The 20,692-nt window shown below is 52.9% G+C and overlaps 2 protein-coding genes across 2 annotated transcripts; both read right to left on the bottom strand.

The window, feature by feature from the left end:
- Positions 1 to 4,365: 4,365 nt before the first annotated feature.
- On the bottom strand, positions 4,366 to 7,323 carry LOC135993755 (protocadherin alpha-6-like). The gene is made up of 2 exons (XM_065643810.1): positions 4,514 to 7,323; positions 4,366 to 4,397 (listed from the first exon to the last, which is right to left on the bottom strand). The coding sequence occupies exons 1-2, from the start codon at positions 7,239 to 7,241 to the stop codon at positions 4,366 to 4,368; spliced, it is 2,760 nt and encodes a 919-aa protein (XP_065499882.1). The 5' UTR covers positions 7,242 to 7,323.
- A 9,821-nt stretch (positions 7,324 to 17,144) lies between these two features.
- On the bottom strand, positions 17,145 to 19,883 carry LOC135993754 (protocadherin alpha-2-like). The gene has a single exon (XM_065643808.1). It carries the CDS (start codon positions 19,881 to 19,883, stop codon positions 17,145 to 17,147), a length of 2,739 nt encoding a protein of 912 aa, XP_065499880.1.
- Between the last annotated feature and the right edge of the window lie 809 nt (positions 19,884 to 20,692).

The raw sequence follows: 20,692 nt of genomic DNA, 5'->3' as shown, positions 1-20,692 counted from the left end.
CCTAATGACACAAACCATGTTCCAGCCAGCATTTTCATTTCCCTCAGGCAACACTCTTCCCCACTCACTGTCACTGTCCCAGTGACACATGCCCAGACCCTGCTTGGTGCCACTCAGAGCATCACTGCCACAATACCCAGACCTTGCTCTACCACAAGAACATATCCCAAACCTAATCCCCACTCTAAGCATGACATAGGCCTCTAGACATCCTCACCTTCACTTGTGATCGGCACAAAGAACATATGGATGGATGCAAAGGTATTCACTGTCTGGCAGACTCTTCCCAGATGCCTGAGCTTCACCCTGAATACTTTGTGTCTTCTCAGCAATCTCAGATGGAAACACCACAGAGCTGCAAATTAGAGTTTTTCTTAAATATTCTGTTCTGACAGCTGTGACTCCAGTATGCACAGATTTTATTATTTAAGAAACCCTTACAAAATATCAAAGTGCAAGTGCAATCAAAAATATCAACTTGATGTAATGTGGTTAAAACCACATAACTTATGTCTAATTGTACCATAGAAAACGAGAGCTGAGCTGCTCTGCATGGTTTGCCATGTACATGCACATATGAGAATGAGCCATGTGTAATATAAGAGAAGAAAGAACACAAATCTCTACTGAGGCCAACTGTACAAGTGCACAAGTAGGGGAAGTCAGGAGCACAAAAATAACACCTGCCTCCTCATGTGCCCTTAAAAATCTTGCCTGAGCAGCAAGAAGGAACCACCATGGCAAGATCAATGGCTGTGAAAGCTCCTGTAGATGCCCAGCACTGTGCAAGGACAGCAGATTGAAGCATCACCTTCCCACAACGCCTTTCCCAAAACAAGATCGAAAACATCCCTCAGACAGTATTCAGCAGCCTGCATCTCACTCCACTTACCAACACATGGCCTATGTCAGGCCAGCAGTGGCACAAGGGACTGTCTCTGGTGGGAGATATTCATAACTTCAAAAGACATTGTGGGCATTTCAATACCAGACACTATCTCAACAACAGGAAGGACTCCAACTCCAGATTCATGCAGCCTGGAAAAGGATCCTGCAAACAAACACTCCGTGTACATCCTGCCTCATGGTTTGCTCTAGGCATCCGCAATTCTTTGCTCTGGACATGTGTTCTCAAAACAAGCACATCATCTCCCATTCTTGTCTTCCTATAATATTGACCATAGTCTTTCCCAAGGATTTCCATCACATTTCTACTCTAGAGAACCTAAGCTGTGCTGCTGTGTTGGTTTTGGCATGTATGTGCCATATGAGAACAACTTAATACAGACAAGGCAACACATCATCTCTACCAAGGCCACCTGTGCAAGTGTATAGGTAGAGGAAGTCAAGTGTCCAAAGCTCACATCCTTCTCCTTACATGTCATTACAAATCTTGCCTTTAAAAAATTAATGAACACCATGCCCACATCCACAGTTGCTGAAGCTCTTGTAGATGCCTACCACAGCAAAAGCACAGCAGGTTGAAACGCTACCTGCCTGTGGGGGACTACGGTGGGTCCATGGATTCCCTGATAGAGGGCACGGGAACAGAGATCAGCCTTGAAGATATTATTAAGGCCTACTCATGAGAAAGATGGGAGTAATGAAGTATCTGGAGATATTAAGGTGTACCCATGAGAGAGAAGGGATGTACCCGTGAGAGAGAAGGGAGTAAAAGAGTAACATTGACGATAGCAAAATTAGCCAATGAGATCTTACTGCTGTAACTTGTAATCAATAGTGGAGAGACACATGAATTGGTAAAACGGTAAAAAAAGGCACTTGTGGCAATAAATGGCATCTACTACTTTCATCCTAGAAGAACTTGATCTACGTCATTTGTCTGTCTCAACCACGACACCTGCCCACAACACCTTTCCCAAAACAGCACTTAAAATGTTGATCACACAGAATCCACCACCCTCTTGGGAACACAAACCAAAGCCCCAGGTACTTGGACATTTGTGCAAACAGGTTCCAAAGAGTCCAAACAACACAAGAGACTCTTTCGTTCAAGGACTCTAACTTATCACAGGCCAGTACGACAATCCTCCAAGAAGGCTGAAAAAGCAAAGGGCACTCCCAGCCCCCCAGCATTTCTCATATACCTTGATGAAGAGCTGTTCTCCCTGCATCATCTTCCACCTGCACGCTGAATGTCAAGCTTTTGCTTTTCTTTTCAGGCAGGCATGCACTGCCAGAAAAATATGGCAAGAACCTTGATATTCAGGGGCATTAGTCCTCAAGGAACAGCTCTCCTTCATCAGCATGAGTCACACATCACATAGATGAAAACCAGCCATAAAGGAAACATCATGGCATTTGCACTGAGAACATTCCATGGAAGCTCAACCCATCCAATCCAAGAAAACCATCGGGATCCCTCCTCCTTTTGTGCTTGCTGCCACGCTTTTACTCTGTGCATGGAATCAGCAGGAAAGGAATGAGAGCAGGCAGTGGTGCTTTGCTGGCCCAAGCCTACAGGCCTTACAATCCAGGCAACATTGCATTGATCTAACACGAAGGTAACACAACTGAACAGGAACAAAAGTACATCTGTCTCTCAAACTCATCTGCTTTAGCTAGGAGTGACTTACCTGTAGCATCACTGGTTGCTTCTTCAGAAAACAAACACTGTCAGGATGGGAGAATTCATTTTAAGGGACATTTACCCTTAAAGTTATCAGTGAGTTCAGAAAAGCTGCACAAAAGAAAATTACTTATGTTCTGCAAAAGCTTTGAAATCATTCTACAGTGAATTGTGCTCCCTTCTGCACTTCTATCACAGCAGAAGCAGGTGGGACACCTGAAGGCTAATGACATTCTCTCAGCATGAACCTCAGCTTGATATAGTGGAAAAGCTATCCCTCACAGTGATGGCCAACCACACAAAACTCTGCCACCTGAGAGCTGACAAAATTCTGCAGTCTACATCTCACCTAGTATTACCAGGGCATTGCCAATAAAAGAAAAGACAAAACAAAAATCTGGCAGTTTCTGGTAAGAGAGAAGACAATTATAGGATCCCATCCCACTTTATTGAAATGTAACCAAATGCAATGCCAACACTTTGAACACGGGGGACACTTCTTCCCCTCCCCTCTGAACACTAAAGGAAGAAAGATGACCAAGGAGAGCTTCAGATCAGGCTGGCAGCATGCCCCACACTGGGAAAGTGTTAAGCATTGGAGGAGGACACACCATCTCTACCAAAGTTACCTGTGCAAGTGCACAAGTAGGGCAAGCAAAGTGCACAGAAGTCGCACACACCTCCATATGTATCCTTAAAATTCCCACCTGAGGATGAGCAAGAATCCACCAAGGCAACATCAACAGCTGTGGAAGCTGCTATACATGCCCACCACTGCACAAGGACGGCAGATTGGGAAGATACTCTCTCAAAATACCTCTCCCAAAACAGGAGTGAAAATGACCATCAGACGGTATTCAGCAGTTTGCATTTTATCTCCCATTCTTCTCGTCTTATGACGTGGCCTATAGTCTTCCTAAGGATTTGCAGTTCCTGCAGACAAGCCTACCCACTGCTTCAAGACACCATTCACATAGGACACGGCCAGGTTCTGCTCAGTGCCACTGTCACATTCACCTCTGTGATGTGCCACAGTTTCCTTTCCCACCTCAGCCTTACTTTAGCTTTTGCAGACCCTTCCCATAAATGACATCACCATAAAAAACATACAGATGTGTATCATATACACGGTGTTTGCCAGACGCTCTCCAGCAGACACTTTGTATTTGGGATACTCTTCAGCTATCTCGGATGGAAAAGTTTAAAGTCCTGGGACCGTTACTCTTTCTAAAGGTGGTATTGCGACAGCTCTAATGGCAATGAGCTTTGCATTCATGATGTGAAAAAACAACCCAAATGCTAACGAGCACACCAATGTAGTGAATGGTATCTACTGTGTAAGAGACATTGGTTGGGTTGGGGTTTTTTGCTGAAATGGGAAATTCCAGGGATTTATAAGAGTATGGCTGCTGATGCAAATATTCAAAGTGCATCAAAAGAGGCCACTGCCCATCACACCACCTGTCCATGCAGGAGCACAAAGCTCACAAGCTGGGAGAGGAAAAGGGAAGGAAAAATGAAAAAGAAAGAAAAAAAGAAAATGCCAGTTTCTAACACTTACCCTGGTTTCCAATACTCTACCAGAGCACTTTATGCTTTCTATTACTGTAACAACATTGTCGGAAAAAAACCCAAAAAACAAAACCAAAACACAAACACCAAAAACAACCTCCCCCCAAAAAACACCAAGAAAAGTCCATCGTGCCTGCCTAGTCAGTAAGACTAATAAAACTAAATAGTGCCTGGGAGACTGTCACCAGCACAGCCTGTGTGTCTTACATTCCTTCGCCAAGCTCCGGTGGAAATCCTACACATGAGCAAGCAAGAGCATGTCAAAAGCCCATGGAGTGGCACCTCTCACGGCAATTCACACTGGTTTTATTCAATGGGAGAACAACTCACGCCCACAACAGAAAACCTCACCGTAACTGATGGTAGGTGCGGCGATAACCTTTCTTTGGATCTCCTCCACAGCAAGAGCCGAGGGGCTGCGGCAAAGATGCCAAAACAGATGCAAAGGTCCCGCCAAGCACCCAGCGCCCGCGGTTCCCGGAGGCTCAGCAGGGCTCCCACCAATGCCTGCCCAGGGAGCGGAACAGAAGGGACACAGGGGGCAGAACGGAGAGAAGGGAGAGAAGAGGCTTCGGGGAAAGGGGCGAGAGGCAAGACAGTGTGGGCCACTGACCGTGTCCAGGAGAGCGGGCGGCTCCGGCTGCGTCTCCTTCGCCACGGGGCCGGGCGGCGGCGGCGGGAAGTTGGGGCTGAAAACCATCAGGTCACTCTTGCCCGCGCCGTCCGCCACGCACAGGCTCCGGCTCTGGCGCTGCGAGTACGACCAGCTCCCCACTTCGCTGGCGCACACCAGCGTCGCCGGCCCGGGCCCCGACAGCACGCCCGCCCGCGGCGCCCACCGCGATGCTCCGTACAGCACGACCGCCAGCAGGAACAGGCTCGACACCGCGCAGATGGCCACCACCAGCCACACGTTCGTCGTCGCCGCCGCCACTCCTGTCGCTGCTGTGCCACTCTCCGCCGGACGCAGCCCCACCCCTGATGACGACGACGAGCCCGCGGCCGCCAGCGCCGCCTCGGCGCCCTCCACCAGCGACACGCTCAGCGTGGCCGTGACCGAGCGCGCCGGCTCCCCGTGGTCCCGCACCACGATCACCAGCCTCTGCCGCGGGCCGTCCGCCTCCTCCAGCGCCCGCGCCGTGCTCACCTCGCCGCTGTACAGCCCCACGCGGAACGGGCCCTTCCCACGCGGCTCCCACAGCTCGTAGCGCAGCCACGCGTTGTAGCCCGAGTCCGCGTCCACCGCGCGGATCTTCGCCACCACCTGCCCCGCCGGCGCCCCCCACGCCGCCCACGCCCACAGCGCCTCCGAGCCCGGCCCCGACGCCGCCGAGCCCGCCGCCCCGGGCCCCGGCCCGCCGCCGCCGCCAGCCCCCAGCAGCGCCGGCGCGTTGTCGTTCTCGTCCACCACGAACAGCTGCACCGTGGCGTTGCCGCACAGCGGCGGCTCCCCCGCGTCCACCGCCCGCACCTCGAACTGCAGCACCTGCACCTCCTCGTAGTCCAACGGCTGCAGCGCCCACACGCGCCCGCTCTCCGCGTCCACCGACACGTAGCTCGACGCCGGACGCCACCCGCCGCCCGCCGACGCGCCCCCGCCCACGCCGCCCTCCCACACCGAGTACCGCACGCGCCCGTTGTCCGCCTCGTCCGGGTCCCGCGCCCACAGCCGCGCCAGCTCCGCGCCCGCCGCGTTGTTCTCCCGCGCCAGCACCGTGTACACGGCCTGCGCGAACGCCGGCGCGTTGTCGTTCACGTCCGACACCGGCACCCGCACGCCGCGCCGGGCGCGCAGCGACGGCGACCCGCCGTCCTCCGCCCGCACCTCCACCTCGTACTCCGACACCCGCTCCCGGTCCAGCGCCTCCCGCAGCACCAGCGAGTACGACCCCGCGAACGTCGACACCAGCCCGAACGGCGCCGCCGGCCACACCGCGCAGCGCACCCGACCGTTCGCCCCCGAGTCCCGGTCCGACACGCTCAGCAGCGCCACCACCGTCCCCACCGCCGCGTCCTCCGGCACAGGCACCCACAGCGACGTCACCCACACCTCCGGCGCGTTGTCGTTCACGTCCAGCACCTCCAGCTCCACGCTGCAGTGACCTGACAGTGGCGGCCACCCTTTGTCTCTCGCTTCAATACGAAAATTAAATACAGTGACTTCTTCGAAGTCCAAGGTTCCCGTGAGACGGATCTCCCCCGTCTTCGGATTTACAGCGATCACATCTCTTCCACTCTGGGGAAAGAAGTTGGTTGCCATGTAAGTCACCTCATTGTTAATTCCCTCGTCGGGATCCGTGGCGTTCACTCGGGCAAGCAGTGTCCCCTCTGCAGCGTTTTCCTGCACCTGCACTTTATACACTGACTGGTTGAACTGAGGCGCGTTGTCGTTCGCATCCAGCACCGAGATCACCAGCTCCATGGTCCCCATCAGAGACGGCCGGCCCCCGTCACTCGCCGTCAGCACCAACCGGTGAACAGGCAGCGTCTCACGGTCCAGCGGTTTCATTAAAATAAGATCGAGTACAATATTTTGCTCACTCGATTTTTGTAAATCCAAACCGAAGTGCTCCGTAGGGCTGAGCGAATAGGAGAGCTGAGCGTTGGCTCCGACATCTGCATCCGACGCGCCCTCCAGAGGAAACCGAGACCCTGGCAGCGACAGTTCCGCGATGCTGAGGTTTTTCCGGGCGGTGGGGAAGAGCGGGGCGTTGTCGTTGATGTCGGTGACCTCCAGCTCCACGTGGAACACGCGCAGCGGCCGCTCCACCAGCACCTCCAGGCGCAGGGCGCACGGCGCGCTCTTCCCGCACAGCTCCTCCCGGTCCAGCCGCGAGCTCACCACCAGCGCCCCGCTCGCCCCGCTCACCTCCACGCTCGCCCGCCGGCCCTGCGACACCAGCCGCAGCCGCCGCGCCTCCGCCTCGCCCGCCTCCAGGCCCAGGTCCTGCGCCAGCCGGCCCACCACCGTCCCGGCCTTGGCTTCCTCGGGCACCGAGTACCGCACCTGCCCGCCGCCCAGCACCCAGGCCGCCTGCAGCACCAGCACCCGCAACACGGGCTCCCACCACTCGCCCATCGCTGCTGCTGCCGCCGCCGCCGCCACCCGCCCGGGCCCCGCACGGCTCCCCGCCGCCGCCCGGACGCACCGGCTCTTCTGCCCGCCCCGCGCCGCCCCCCCGCGCTCACAGCCGGGCTCTCCGCCGCACCGGGGCGGAGCCGCCGAGCCGCTCGGCCGCCTTTTCTGAGCCTGTAGCGACACCGTGTGCTGCTCCGCCGCCGCACACGCTCCCACCGTTGCCGCGCCTCCGGCTCAGCTCCTCTCTCGCCTCTTCCCTCCTTTCTCCTCTTTCTTTTTCTTCTTTCTTCCTTATCTTCTTATTTTTCCTTGTTTGCATAGTTTCCTTTCTTTCACTCTTCCTTTCTTTCTTCCTTGTCTTCCTTTCTCTTTCTTACTTTTTAAACTTCTTTTTGGACTATCTATCTTGTCTCTCTGCTTTCTTCTCTTTCCTCCTTTGGTCTTTCTTTTCTTCTCTTTCTTCTTCTTTTCCATCTTGCCTACTGTTCCGTAGTCCATACTCTCCTCTCCCTTCTTCCATCCTTCTCTTTTATTTACTTCCACTCGCAGCTCTCCATTCACTTCCTGTCTCAGGGTGAAGAGCCACCAGCACTAGTCACGGGGCATCAGTGGAGACAGTTAGGGACCAACTCCGTTCAGCGTCTATAGGTAAGTTCGATGTGTTCTGGTAATGCTCTTTAGAGTTACTTCTTTTCTTTATCCTCGTTGTCATCTCCCTTCCTTAGTTTCTTTCTTGCCTCATGTCATCTTTCTTTGCTTTTTATGTTTTTTCCCCTTTCTTTCTCCTATCTATATTTTCTTTCTTCCTTCCTTCCCTTCTTTCTCTTTCTTTCTCTTTCTGTCTCTCTTTCTTCCTTCCCCTCATCACCTTTCTCTTTACAATGGTAGCTTTGTCCTTGTTTGCTTTTATTTCTTTCTGTTGTTCCCTCCTTCCATCTCTTTGGTATCCCCTTACTCCTCTTCTTATCCCTGTCCTGTCCTGCCCACTCTCTTCTTCTTCCTTTTACCGCTATGTTTCGCATATAACCACACCTCAGACACCATGGAGCACGGGCATCCCCTCAGGCAAGAGCTCTTGCCTCTTCCTCCCCACTTTTCATCATCGTCCCTGGGTACCGAGGATGTCCAGGTCCTCAGCTCCACTAACGCCATTATCAATGCATAGTTGGTGCATGCAATCTCCTCTACCATCCTTTCCATTCTTTCTTCCTTCTTTCCTTCCTCCCTTCATCCTTTCTTTCTCCCATGCTTCCTTTTTCCTGGCATAGATTCCTTCCTTAACTGCTTCCTTTTCTGTTCTTTCCTTCTTCATTTCCCTCCCTTCCTTTCTCTTTCATACTTTTTTTCATTTCCCTTCCTTTTCTCTTTCCTACTTTCTCCTTCTGTTCTTTCTCTGGTCTGGCCTGCCATATCCTTGCCTCCTATTCTCTTCTGCTTCTGTCTTTGTCTCTTCTTTTTCACATTTACCAAAAGATTTTCCACACGACTACACCACACTGGCCATGAAGCACTGAAATGCTCTCATTCCCCTTCCCTTCCACCTTCTATGCTTCCGGATGGGGAACAAACTTCCTGCTTTTCTCCAGTCCATGCAAGACAGACAGACAGAATGCCCCTTCACCTCACCTGCCCTTCTGGAAAAAGACCACACTCTTTCATCTCCAGTCCACTTGAGGACCCAGCAAACAACAGAGCAAGGCAAACATGTGGCAAAGAACAGCTCTGCTGCACCACTCTGAAACACAAGCCCCAGGTACTTGGACATCTGTGCAAAGAGGCTTGAAGAGTCCAAACAACACAATGGCATCTTTCATTTGGGAAATCAAACTCATGACACACAGCACAACAATGCTCCATGAAGGCTGAAAAAGCATGGGGCAAACACAGTTCCCGAGCACTCTTCATGTACCTCGATGCAGAGCTGCTCTTCTGGCCTCATTTTCCACCTGCACAATGAAAAGTCAAACTCTTGCTTTTCCTTTCAGGCAGGCATGCAGTCCATGAACAACACACCAAGAATCTCGACATCCAGGAGCATTTGTTCTCATGAAATACCTCTCCTTCATCAGCATGAGCCACTTGTCACACAGCCAAACAACCACCACAAGGTAACACCATGACATTTTCACTGAGAACAAAATCTTGCTGCCAAATACATCAAATCCACGAACACAGTGGGTCCCTCTTCCATCTGTAGTTGCTGTCACCAGCTCACACTGTGCCTGGAAGCAGCAGAAAAGGAACTAGAGCAGGCAGTGGTGCTTTCCTGGCCCAAACCCACCAGCATTACAATCCAGACTACATTCTGTTGATCCAACATGAAGATACCATGACTGAACAGAAATAAAAGTACTTCTGTCTCTCTCAAACACACCTTCTTTAAGTATCTTCAACTTACCTGTAGCATCACTGATTGCTTCTTCAGAATAAGAAACATTTTCAGGACAGGAGAATTGCTTCTAAGGGACCTTTTCCCTTGACATTTCTGAGGAACCTCAATGGAAAAAAATTACTCATGTTCTGCAAAAACCTCAACATTACTGGACAGTGCACAGTGCTCCCTTATGTACTTCTATCACAGGGGAAGGAAAAGAGAGACCTGAACGCCAAGGACATTCTCTCAAAGTCAACTTCAGCTCAGGAGAGTGGAAAAGCCATCCCCCACACTGACGGAAAATGGCTCAAAGCTCTGCAACCAGACAGCTGTGAAAATTCTGCCATCTGCATCCCATCCACTTTTGCCAACACATTACCAATGTGAGAGAAGGAAAAAACAAAAATGGTGGGAATTTTTGCTGAGAGAAGATAACTAAAGGAACCCCTTCTACTGCACTGAAAGGCAAGATTTGCCAACATGTTGAATACTGAGAGGTCTTCTTCCCCTCCCTAGCAAGGGAGACGAGCAGAGAGATGACAAGGAAAGATTTAGAGAAGGCAGACAAAGTGATCCAAATTTCAAAAATGTTCTGTTTGACCAACAACATACCATAATCCAGGGGCAAATTATTAAAGGAGCCTATGGCAGATGTCTTCACATCATGCAAGACCACCACAGAGGACAAAAGGGTGCTAGGATGTGCAGAACTCCTGAAGGTCCTGAGAGGATCCCAAGCAAGCAGGGCTGCATCAGGCCTCTTCTCAATGTTTTCTACTGGCATCTTCTATCCCACGCCATGGGAAATGAGATCTCCAGCTAGTGGACATTATCCAGTACTTCCCCAGTGACACAGACCATGTCATACCCAGCATCTCCATTTCCCTCAGGAAACACTCTTTGGCACTCACTGTCACTCTCCCGGTGACACATGCCCAGACCCTACTTGGTGTCACTGAGAGCATCACTGACACAATACCGAGACCTTGCTCTACCACAAGAACAAGCCCCAGCACTAAACCCCAGTCTCATCATGACCCAGGCCTTTGCACATACTCACCTTCCCTCATGATCAGCACAAAGAACATATAGATGGATGCAAAGGCATTCACTGCCTGGCAGACTCTTCCCAGATGCCTGAACTTCACCCTAAATATTTGTGACTTATCAGCAATCTCAGATGGAAACACCACAGAGCTGCATGTTACAATTCTTCTTCAAGATTCTGTGAGTAGAGTTGTGACAGCTCCCAGTCTGCACAGATTTTATTATTTAAAAAACCCACACCAAATGTCAAAGTGCAAGTGCACTCACAATATCAACTAGATGGGAAAATTTGCAGCACAGAAAACCAGAGCTGGGCTGCTCTGCAGGGTTTGGCATGTACGTGCACATATCAGAACGAGCCATGTGTAATAGGAAACAGTGTCTCTACCAAGGCCAACCGTGCAAGTGCACAAGTAGGGGAAGTCAGGAGCACAAAGAGCACACCCACCTCCTCATGTGCCCTCAAAAATCCTGCCTGAGCAGGAGGAAGGAACCATCATGGCAAGATCAACAGCTCTGGAAACTCCTGTAGATGCTCACCACTGCAAAAGGGCAGCAGATTTAAGTGCTACCTTCCCACAATGACTTTCCCAAAACAAGATGGAAAAGGCCTGTCAGAGAGTTTTCAGCAGTCTGCATCTCACCACCTCTTACCAATATCTATGTCAGGCTGGCAGCAGCACAAGGGATTGTCTCTGGTGGGAGATATTCGTAACTTCAAAAGACATTGTGGGCATTTCAATACCAGACACTATCTCAAAAATGGAAAGGAATCCAACTACAGACCCCTGGAGCCTGGGAAAGGATCCTGCAAAACAACGTTCTGCACCCATCCTGCCTCATGCTTTCCTCTAGGCATCCTCCATTTCTCACTCTGGACATGTGTTCTCAAAACAAACACATCATCTCCCATTCTTGTCTTCCTATAACATTGACCATAGTCTTTCCCAAGGATTTCCATCACATTTCTACCATAGAGAACATAAGCTGTGCTGCTGTGTGGGGTTTGGCATGTACATGCACATATCAGAATGAGTTAATACTGACAAGGGGACACACCACCTCTACCAAGACAACTTGTGCAAGTGTATAAGTAGGGGAAGGCAAGTGTCCAAAGGTCACACCCTCCTCCCTACATGTCCTTACAAATTCTGCCTGAAGTGGATCAAGGAATCATCATGGCAACATCCACAGCTGCAGAAGCTCCTGTATATGCGCACCACAACACAAGGACAGCAGGTTGAAACACTGCCCTCCCACACCTTTCCCAAAACAGCAGTGAAAATGTTGATCAGATAAAATCCACCACCCCCTCAGAAACACAAGCTGGAGCCCCAGGTACTTCGACATTTGTGCGAACAGGCTCCCAAGAGTCAAAACAGCACAGGACAGTCTTTCATTCAGGGACTCAAACTCATCACAGCCCAGCACAACAATCCTCCAACACTTCTGAAAAAGCACAGGGCAGTCCCAGACCCACTTCTCATATACCTCGATGAAGAGCTGTTCTCCCTGCATCGTTTTCCATGTGCATACTGCATGTCAAGCTCTCGCTTCTCCTTTCAGGCAGTCATACACTGCCAGAAAAAATACAGCGAGGAACTTGGTATCCAGGGGCATTAGTCAACATAGAATCATAGAATGTCCTCAGTTGGAAGTGACCCACAAGGATCATCAAGCCCAACTCCTGTCCCTGCACAGGACAACCCCACAGTTCACATGATATGTCTGAGGACATTGTCCAGTCTCTTCTTGATGACTGTCAGGTTTGGGGCCATGACAGCTCCCTGGGGAGCCTGTTCCAGTGCCCAGCACCCTTTGGGTAAAGAAACTTTTCCTAATCTCCAACTTAAACCTCCCCTGGCACATCTTCCTGCCATTGCCTCGGGTTCTGTCATTGGTCGCCAAAGAGAAGAGTTCGGCGCCTACCCTTCCTCCTCCCCTGCTGAGGAAGCTGTAGATGGTGATGAGCTCTCCCCTCAGTCTCCTCTTCTCCAGGATGAACAAACCAAGTGACTTTAGCTGTTCCTCATACGGCTTCCTCTCCAAAGCCTTTACCAACTTCATGGCCTCTTCTGGACACTTTTCAGTAACTTAACATATTTTTTGTACTGTGGCACCCAGAACTGCACACAGTGCTCCAGGTGAGGCCACACCAGTGCAGACCCAAGCGGGACAATCCCCTCCCTTGCCTGGCTGGCAATGCTGTGCTGGATGCACCCAGGACACAGTTGATCTCTTGGCTGCCAGGCCAAACTGCTGGCTCATGTTCAACTTGCCATCGACCGGAACCTCCAGATCCCTCTCCATGGAGCTGCTTTCCAGCTTCTCGCTCCCCCAGTCTGTATGTACAGCCAGGGTTGCCGTGTCACAGGTACAGAATCCGGCACTTGCTCTTGTTGAACTTCATGCAGTTGGTGATTGCCCAGTTCTCCAGTTTGTCCAGATCTCTCTGCAGGGCCTCTCTGCCATCGAGAGTGTCAACAGCTCCTCCCAATTTTATGTCATCAGCAAATTTACTAAGCAATCCCTCAACAAGTCCTCAACAAATACCTGTCCTTCATCAGCATGAGTCATGCACCATCCCCAGGAAAGTGATGGAACACCTTAACCTTAGTGCCACCTCAAGGCATATCAAGGATAAGAGGGTCATTAGGGGCAGTCAACATGGCTTCACCAAGGGGAAGTCGTACTTGACCAACATCATAGCCTTTTATAAGGACATAACAACGTGGATAGATGATGGCAGAGCAGTGGATGTGGTCTACCTTGACTTCAGTAAAGCATTTGACACAGTCTCCCACAGCATCCTCACAGCTAAACTGAGGAAGTGTGGACTGGACGATCAGGTAGTGAGGTGGACTGCGAACTGGCTGAAGGAAAGAAGCCAGAGAGTCGTGGTCAACAGGGCGGAGTCTGGTTGGAGGCCTGTATCTAGTGGAGTGCCTCAAGGGTCAGTACTGGGGCCAGTATTGTTCAATATATTCATCAATGACTTGGATGAGGGAATTGAGTGTACTATCAGCAAGTTTGCTGATGACACCAAGCTGGGAGGGGTGGCTGACACGCCAGAGGGCTGTGCTGCCATCCAACGAGACCTGGAGAGGCTGGAGAGTTGGGCAGGGAAAAATTTAATGAAATATAACAAGGGAAAGTGCAGAGTCTTGCATCTGGGTAGGAACCACCCCAGGTTCCAGTACAGGTTGGGGAATAACCTATTAGAGAGCAGTGTAGGGGAAAGGGACTTGGGGGTCCTGGTGGACAGCAGGATGACCATGAACCAGCACTGGGCCCTTGTGGCCAAGAAGGTCAATGGCATCCTGGGGCGTATTAGAAGGAGGGTGGTTAGCAGGTCAAGAGAGGTTCTCCTTCCCCTCTACTCTGCCCTGGTGAGACCTCATCTGGATTATTGTGTCCAGTTCTGGGTCCCTCAGTTCAAGAAGGACAGGGAACTGCTGGAGAGAGTCCAGCGTAGGGCAACAAAGATGATTAAGGGAGTGCAGCATCTTCTCCCTTATGAGGAAAGGCTGAAGGAGCTGGGGCTTTTTAGTCTGGAGAAGAGGAGACTGAGGGGAGACTTCATTAATGTTTATAAATATATAAAGGGTGAGTGTCACGAGGATGGAGCCAGGCTCTTCTCAGTGACAACCAACAGTAAGACAAGGGGTAATGGGTTCAAGCTGGAACACAAGAGGTTCCACTTAAATTTGAGAAGAAACTTCTTCGCAGTGAGGGTAACAGAACACTGGAACAGGCTGCCCAGGGAGGTTGTGGAGTCTCCTTCTCTGGAGACATTCAAAACCCACCTGGACGCCTTCCTGTGTAACCTCATCTGGGTGTTCCTGCTCTGGCAGGGGGATTGGACTAGATGATCTTTTCAGGTCCCTTTCAATCCCTAACATTCTGTGATTCTGTGATGCACCACACAGCTAAAAAAAAAAGCCATGAAAGAAACATCATGGCATTTTCACTGAGAACATTCCCTGGACGTCCAACACATGCAATCTGAGAAAACTATCAGGTCCCTCCTCCATTTGTGCTTGCTGCCACCCATTCACTCTATGCATGGAAGCAGCAGCAAAGGAACAAGAGCAGGCAGTGCTGCTTTGCTGGCCCAAACCTATAGGCATTACAATCCAGGCAACGTTCTGTCAATGTAACACGAAGATAACACAACTAAACACGAACAAAAGTACATCTGTCTCTCAAACTCAGCCACTTCAGCTATGAGCAACTTACCTGTGGCATCACTGGTTTCTTCTTCAGAAAAGAAACATTGCCAGGATAGGAGAACTGGTTTTAAGGGACATTTTCCCTTAAAATTGTCAGCAAGTTATGGGAAAGCTGCACAAAAGAAAATTACTCACATTCTACAAAAGCTTTGAAATCATTCTGCAGTGCACCATGCTCCCTTCAATCACAGTGGAAGCAGGTGGAGCAGATGAAGGGTAGTGACATTCTCTCAACGTGAACCTCAGCTTGGTATAGAGGGAATACCACTCCCCACACTGATGGCCAACCACCCAAAACTCTGCCACCTGAGGGCTGCTATAATTGTGCAGCCTGTATCTCATCCAGTATTACCAACACATTACCAAAATGAGAGAAGAAAAAAAAGTGGCAGGTTTTGGTAAGAGGAGAGAAAAAAATGAAAGGATCCCATCCCACTGTACTGAAGCACAACACAATGCAATGCTGACACCATTAAGACAAAGAGCAATTTTTGCCCTCCCTAGGAAGACTAAGAGCAGAAAGATGACCTACAAGAGATTCACAGAAGGCTGGCAGCATGATCCAAACTTGGGAAGTGAAGAGGACATGCCATCTCTATCGAGGCTACCTGTGCAAGTGCACAAGTAAGGAAGCTGAGTGCAAAGAAGTCACACACACCTGCATGTCTCCTCAAAAATCTCACCTGAGGAGGTGCAAAAATCCATCATGAAAACATCAATGGCTGTGGAAGCTGCTAGAGAGGCCAACCACTGCAAAAGGACAGCAGATTGGAGACATACCCTCTCACAATGCCTTTCCCAAAATGGGAGTGAAAACGATCATCAGACAGTATTCAGCAGGCCGCATCTCACCCCCTCTTACCAACACATTGCTTACGGCAGGCAGCAGCACGAGGGACATTCATGACCTCAAAGAAGATTGTGGGCATTTCAATAGCACATGCTATCTCATGATCAGAAAAGCCTTAAACACCAGATCCACAGAGTCTGGGAGAGGATCTTGGGCAAGAAGACCCTGTGCCCAACCTGATTCATGCTTTCCCTAGGCACTCTCCATTCACCAGCCTGGAATTTATGTTCTAAAGACAAGCAGATTATCTCCCATTCTTGTCATGATATGATATGCCCTATGGTCTTCCCAAGAATTTCCAGTTACTTTAAACAAGTCTTCCCACTGCTCAAGGTCACCAATCACATGAGGAGACGACCAGACCCTACTCAGTGCCACTGCCACATTCACCTCTGTAACATGACGCAGTTTCATTTCCCAGCTCACTCTGGCTTTTGCAGAGCCTTCCCATCAATGACAGCATCATAAAAAACATACAGACGTTATCCTGTACACAGTGTCTCCCAGATGCTCTGCAGCTGACACTTGGTATTTGGGATACACTTCAGCTAAATCAGACGGAAATGTTTTAGACCTGGGACTGATACACTTTCTACAGGTGATATTGGGACAGCTCTAGGGGCAATGAGCTCTGAATTCATAATGTGAGAGAACAACTGAAATGCTGACGAGTACACCAATGCAGTGACAGATATCCACTGTGAAGGAGAATTTGGTTGAGTTGGGTTTTGGTACTGAAATGAGAAAATCCCGGGATTTGGATGTATGGCTGCTGATCCAAATATTCAAAAATCATCCTAAAAGGCCACTGGCCATCACAGCACCTGTCCAGCCAGGAACACAAAGCTCAAAAGCTGGGGGGAAAGACGGAAGGAAAGACAAAAAAGAAAGAAAAAGCAAATGCCAACTTCTAACATTTACCTTGGGTACCATTCTTCTGTCTAAGCAATTTTGATTCTAACCACTAATAACAACGCAGTAGCAAATGGAAAACAAGAAAAGTCTCTCTTGCCTGCCTACTCAGCAAGAGTAATAGAGGTGTAAATAGTGCCTGGGGGACTGTCACCACCACGGCCTGCGTGACTTGCACTCCTTCAGAAAGTTCGGCTGGAAATGGCACACACCAGCAGGCAAGAGCCTCTCGAAAGCCCATGGCGTAGTAACTCTCATCGCAATCCACAGTGGTTTTATTCGACAGGAGAATGTTGCAGAACATAACTGCTGCTGCGTGCGGCAATACCTTTCTTTAGTTCTCCTCCACAGCAAGAGCCGAGGGGCTTCCAACAAGAAAGGCAAAAAAGACGCAAAGGTCCCGTTCACATCCTTAAGCACCCGCCAAGCACCCACCACCCGCGGGTCCCGGGGTCTCAGCCCAGCTCCACCAACGCCTGCGACAAGGGCTAAGGCGAGTCGGGGAAGGGGTGAGAAGTGAGGCAGGAAGGGTCACTGACCGTGTCCGGGAGAGCAGGCGGCTCCGACTGCGTCTCCTTCGCCGCGGGGCCGGGCGGCGGCGGGAAGTTGGGGCTGAAAACCATCAGGTCGCTCTTGCCCGCGCCGTCCGCCACGCACAGGCTCCGGCTCTGGCGCTGCGAGTACGACCAGCTCCCCACTTCGCTGGCGCACACCAGCGTCGCCGGCCCGGGCCCCGACAGCACGCCCGCCCGCGGCGCCCACCGCGATGCTCCGTACAGCACCACCGCCAGCAGGAACAGGCTCGACACCGCGCAGATGGCCACCACCAGCCACACGTTTGTCGCCGCCGCCGCTCCTGCCGCGGTCGCACCGAACTCCGCGCCCGCCCCGGCACGCAGCCCGGGCCCTGATGACGACGACGAGCCCGCGGCCGCCAGCGCCGCCTCGGCGCCCTCCACCAGCGACACGCTCAGCGTGGCCGTGACCGAGCGCGCCGGCTCCCCGTGGTCCCGCACCACGATCACCAGCCTCTGCCGCGGGCCGTCCGCCTCCTCCAGCGCCCGCGCCGTGCTCACCTCGCCGCTGTACAGCCCCACGCGGAACGGGCCCTTCCCACGCGGCTCCCACAGCTCGTAGCGCAGCCACGCGTTGTAGCCCGAGTCCGCGTCCACCGCGCGGATCTTCGCCACCACCTGCCCCGCCGGCGCCCCCCACGCCGCCCACGCCCACAGCGCCTCCGAGCCCGGCCCCGACGCCGCCGAGCCCGCCGCCCCGGGCCCCGGCCCGCCGCCGCCGCCGGCTGGCAGCAGCGCCGGCGCGTTGTCGTTCTCGTCCACCACGAACAGCTGCACCGTGGCGTTGCCGCACAGCGGCGGCTCCCCCGCGTCCACGGCCCGCACCTCGAACTGCAGCACCTGCACCTCCTCGTAGTCCAACGGCTGCAGCGCCCACACGCGCCCGCTCTCCGCGTCCACCGACACGTAGCTCGACGCCGGACGCCACCCGCCGCCCGCCGACGCGCCCCCGCCCACGCCGCCCTCCCACACCGAGTACCGCACGCGCCCGTTGTCCGCCTCGTCCGGGTCCCGCGCCCACAGCCGCGCCAGCTCCGCGCCCGCCGCGTTGTTCTCCCGCGCCAGCACCGTGTACACGGCCTGCGCGAACGCCGGCGCGTTGTCGTTCACGTCCGACACCGGCACCCGCACCCCGCGCCGGGCGCGCAGCGACGGCGACCCGCCGTCCTCCGCCCGCACCTCCACCTCGTACTCCGACACCCGCTCCCGGTCCAGCGCCTCCCGCAGCACCAGCGAGTACGACCCCGCGAACGTCGACACCAGCCCGAACGGCGCCGCCGGCCACACCGCGCAGCGCACCCGACCGTTCGCCCCCGAGTCCCGGTCCGACACGCTCAGCAGCGCCACCACCGTCCCCACCGCCGCGTCCTCCGGCACCGGCACCGACAGCGACGTCACCCACACCTCCGGCGCGTTGTCGTTCACGTCCAGCACCTCCACCAACACCTTGCAGTGACCCGACAGTGGTGCCCAGCCTTTGTCTATCGCTTGGATTTGTAACTCGTGTAAACGGACATCTTCAAAGTCAAGGGCGCCCGTCAGTCTGATCTCGCCGGTCTTCGGATCAATACTGAATAGAGCTCTGTTACCAGCAGGAACCGAACTGACGATGCTGTAAGAAAACTCTTTATTGAGGCCCTCATCCGGATCCGTGGCGTTCAGTCGCGTCACCAGAGTCCCTTCTGCAGCGTTCTCAGGCAGCTGTACCTTATACACCGACTGGTTGAACTGCGGCGCGTTGTCGTTCACGTCCAGCACCGAGATCACCAGCTCCATCGTGCCCGTTAGAGACGGCCGGCCCCCGTCACTCGCCGTCAGCACCAACCGGTGCACAGGCACCGTCTCGCGGTCCAGAGGTTTTGTGACCACCAGAAATAAGGACTCACCGTCCTCCTCCTTTTTTTGTAAATCCAGACGAAAAAGTTCGGTGGGGCTGAGTGTATAGGAGAGCTGAGCGTTGGCTCCGACATCTGCGTCCGACGCGCCCTCCAGCGGGAACCGAGACCCCGGCAGCGTCGTGAATTCCGCGATGCTGAGGTTTTTCCGGGCGGCGGGGAAAAGCGGGGCGTTGTCGTTGATGTCGGTGACCTCCAGCTCCACGTGGAACACGCGCAGCGGCCGCTCCACCAGCACCTCCAGGCGCAGGGCGCACGGCGCGCTCTTCCCGCACAGCTCCTCCCGGTCCAGCCGCGAGCTCACCACCAGCGCCCCGCTCGCCCCGCTCACCTCCACGCTCGTCCGCCGGCCCTGCGACACCAGCCGCAGCCGCCGCGCCTCCGCCTCGCCCGCCTCCAGGCCCAGGTCCTGCGCCAGCCGGCCCACCACCGTCCCGGCCTTGGCTTCCTCGGGCACTGAGTACCGCACCTGCCCGCCGCCCAGCGCCCAGGCCGCCTGCAGCACCAGCACCCGCAACACGGGCCCCCACCACACGCACATCGCTGCTGCCGCCGCCGCCGTCACCCGCCCGGGCCCCGCACGGCTCCCCGCCGCCGCCCGGATGCACCGGCTCTCCTGCCCGCCCCGCGCCGCCCCTCCGCGCTCGCAGCCGGGCTCTCCGCCGCACCGGGGCGGAGCTGCCGAGCCGCTCGGCCGCCGTTTCTGAGCCTGCAGCGACACCGTGTGCTGCTCCGCCGCCGCACACGCTCCCACCATCGCCGCCGCGCTGCTCAGCTCCTCTCTCAGCTCTCCACTCCCTTCTCCTCCTTTTCTTATTTCTTTCCACTTTCATTTCTTTCTTCCTTGCTTGCTCACTGCTTCTTCGTATAGGTTTCTTTCTTTCCATCTTCTTTTCCTTGCTTTCTGTTTTCTACTTTTAAATATTATTTATCTACTCTTTTTCCTTCTTCTCTCCCTGCTTTCTTTCATCTATTTTTCCTTTCTTCCCTTCCTTCTTCTTTTCCTTCTTTCCATATCTCTCCCTAATCTATACTCCCTTTTCCCTTCTTCCGTCTTTGTCCTCAGCCTTACTGTCTCTCGCAGCTCACCAGTCCCCGCTGCTGCCGCCGCGGAGACAGTCAAAAGATCCATCAGAAGAGCCATCAGCACTAATTACGGGACATCAGTGCGGAAAGCGGAGATAGTTAGGGACCAGATTCATTCGACATCTAGAGGTAATGTTGGTGCGTTCTAATAATCTTCTTTATAGGTTCCTCCTTTTTTTTTTTTTAAATCCTCGTTGTCATCTTCCTTCCTTAGTTAGTTTCTTGCCTCATGTCGTCCTTCTTTGTTTTATTCTTTCTTTTTCCTCCTTTCTTTCCTTCTTTCTCTCCTTCACCACCTTTACATATACAGTGAAAGCATAGCTGCATGCTACTATTTCATTTATCGTTTCTTCCTTTGTTTATCTTCTTTCTCTCTATTGCTTGCTTCGTACTTGTTTGCGGTTTTTTCTGTCTTTCCCTCGTTCCTTCTCTTTGCTGTCCCGTTACTCCTTCTCTCTTATCTCTTCTTCTTCCCTTTAC

Source organism: Caloenas nicobarica, chromosome 13 (assembly GCF_036013445.1).
Source record: "Caloenas nicobarica isolate bCalNic1 chromosome 13, bCalNic1.hap1, whole genome shotgun sequence".
Taxonomy (NCBI): Eukaryota; Metazoa; Chordata; class Aves; order Columbiformes; family Columbidae; genus Caloenas; species Caloenas nicobarica.
The sequence above is the reverse complement of the archived record's forward strand: the minus strand, read 5'-3'. Positions and strand labels throughout refer to the sequence as shown.

Coding starts and splice junctions, on each gene's coding strand:
- LOC135993755 (XM_065643810.1), bottom strand. CDS start 7,241: ATGGGCGAGTGGTGGGAGCCCGTGTTGCGGGTGCTGGTGCTGCAGGCG. Junction 4,398..4,513: donor CGCACCTACCATCAGTTACG/GTGAGGTTTTCT, acceptor GCTCATGTGTAG/GATTTCCACCGGAGCTTGGC.
- LOC135993754 (XM_065643808.1), bottom strand. CDS start 19,883: ATGGTGGGAGCGTGTGCGGCGGCGGAGCAGCACACGGTGTCGCTGCAG.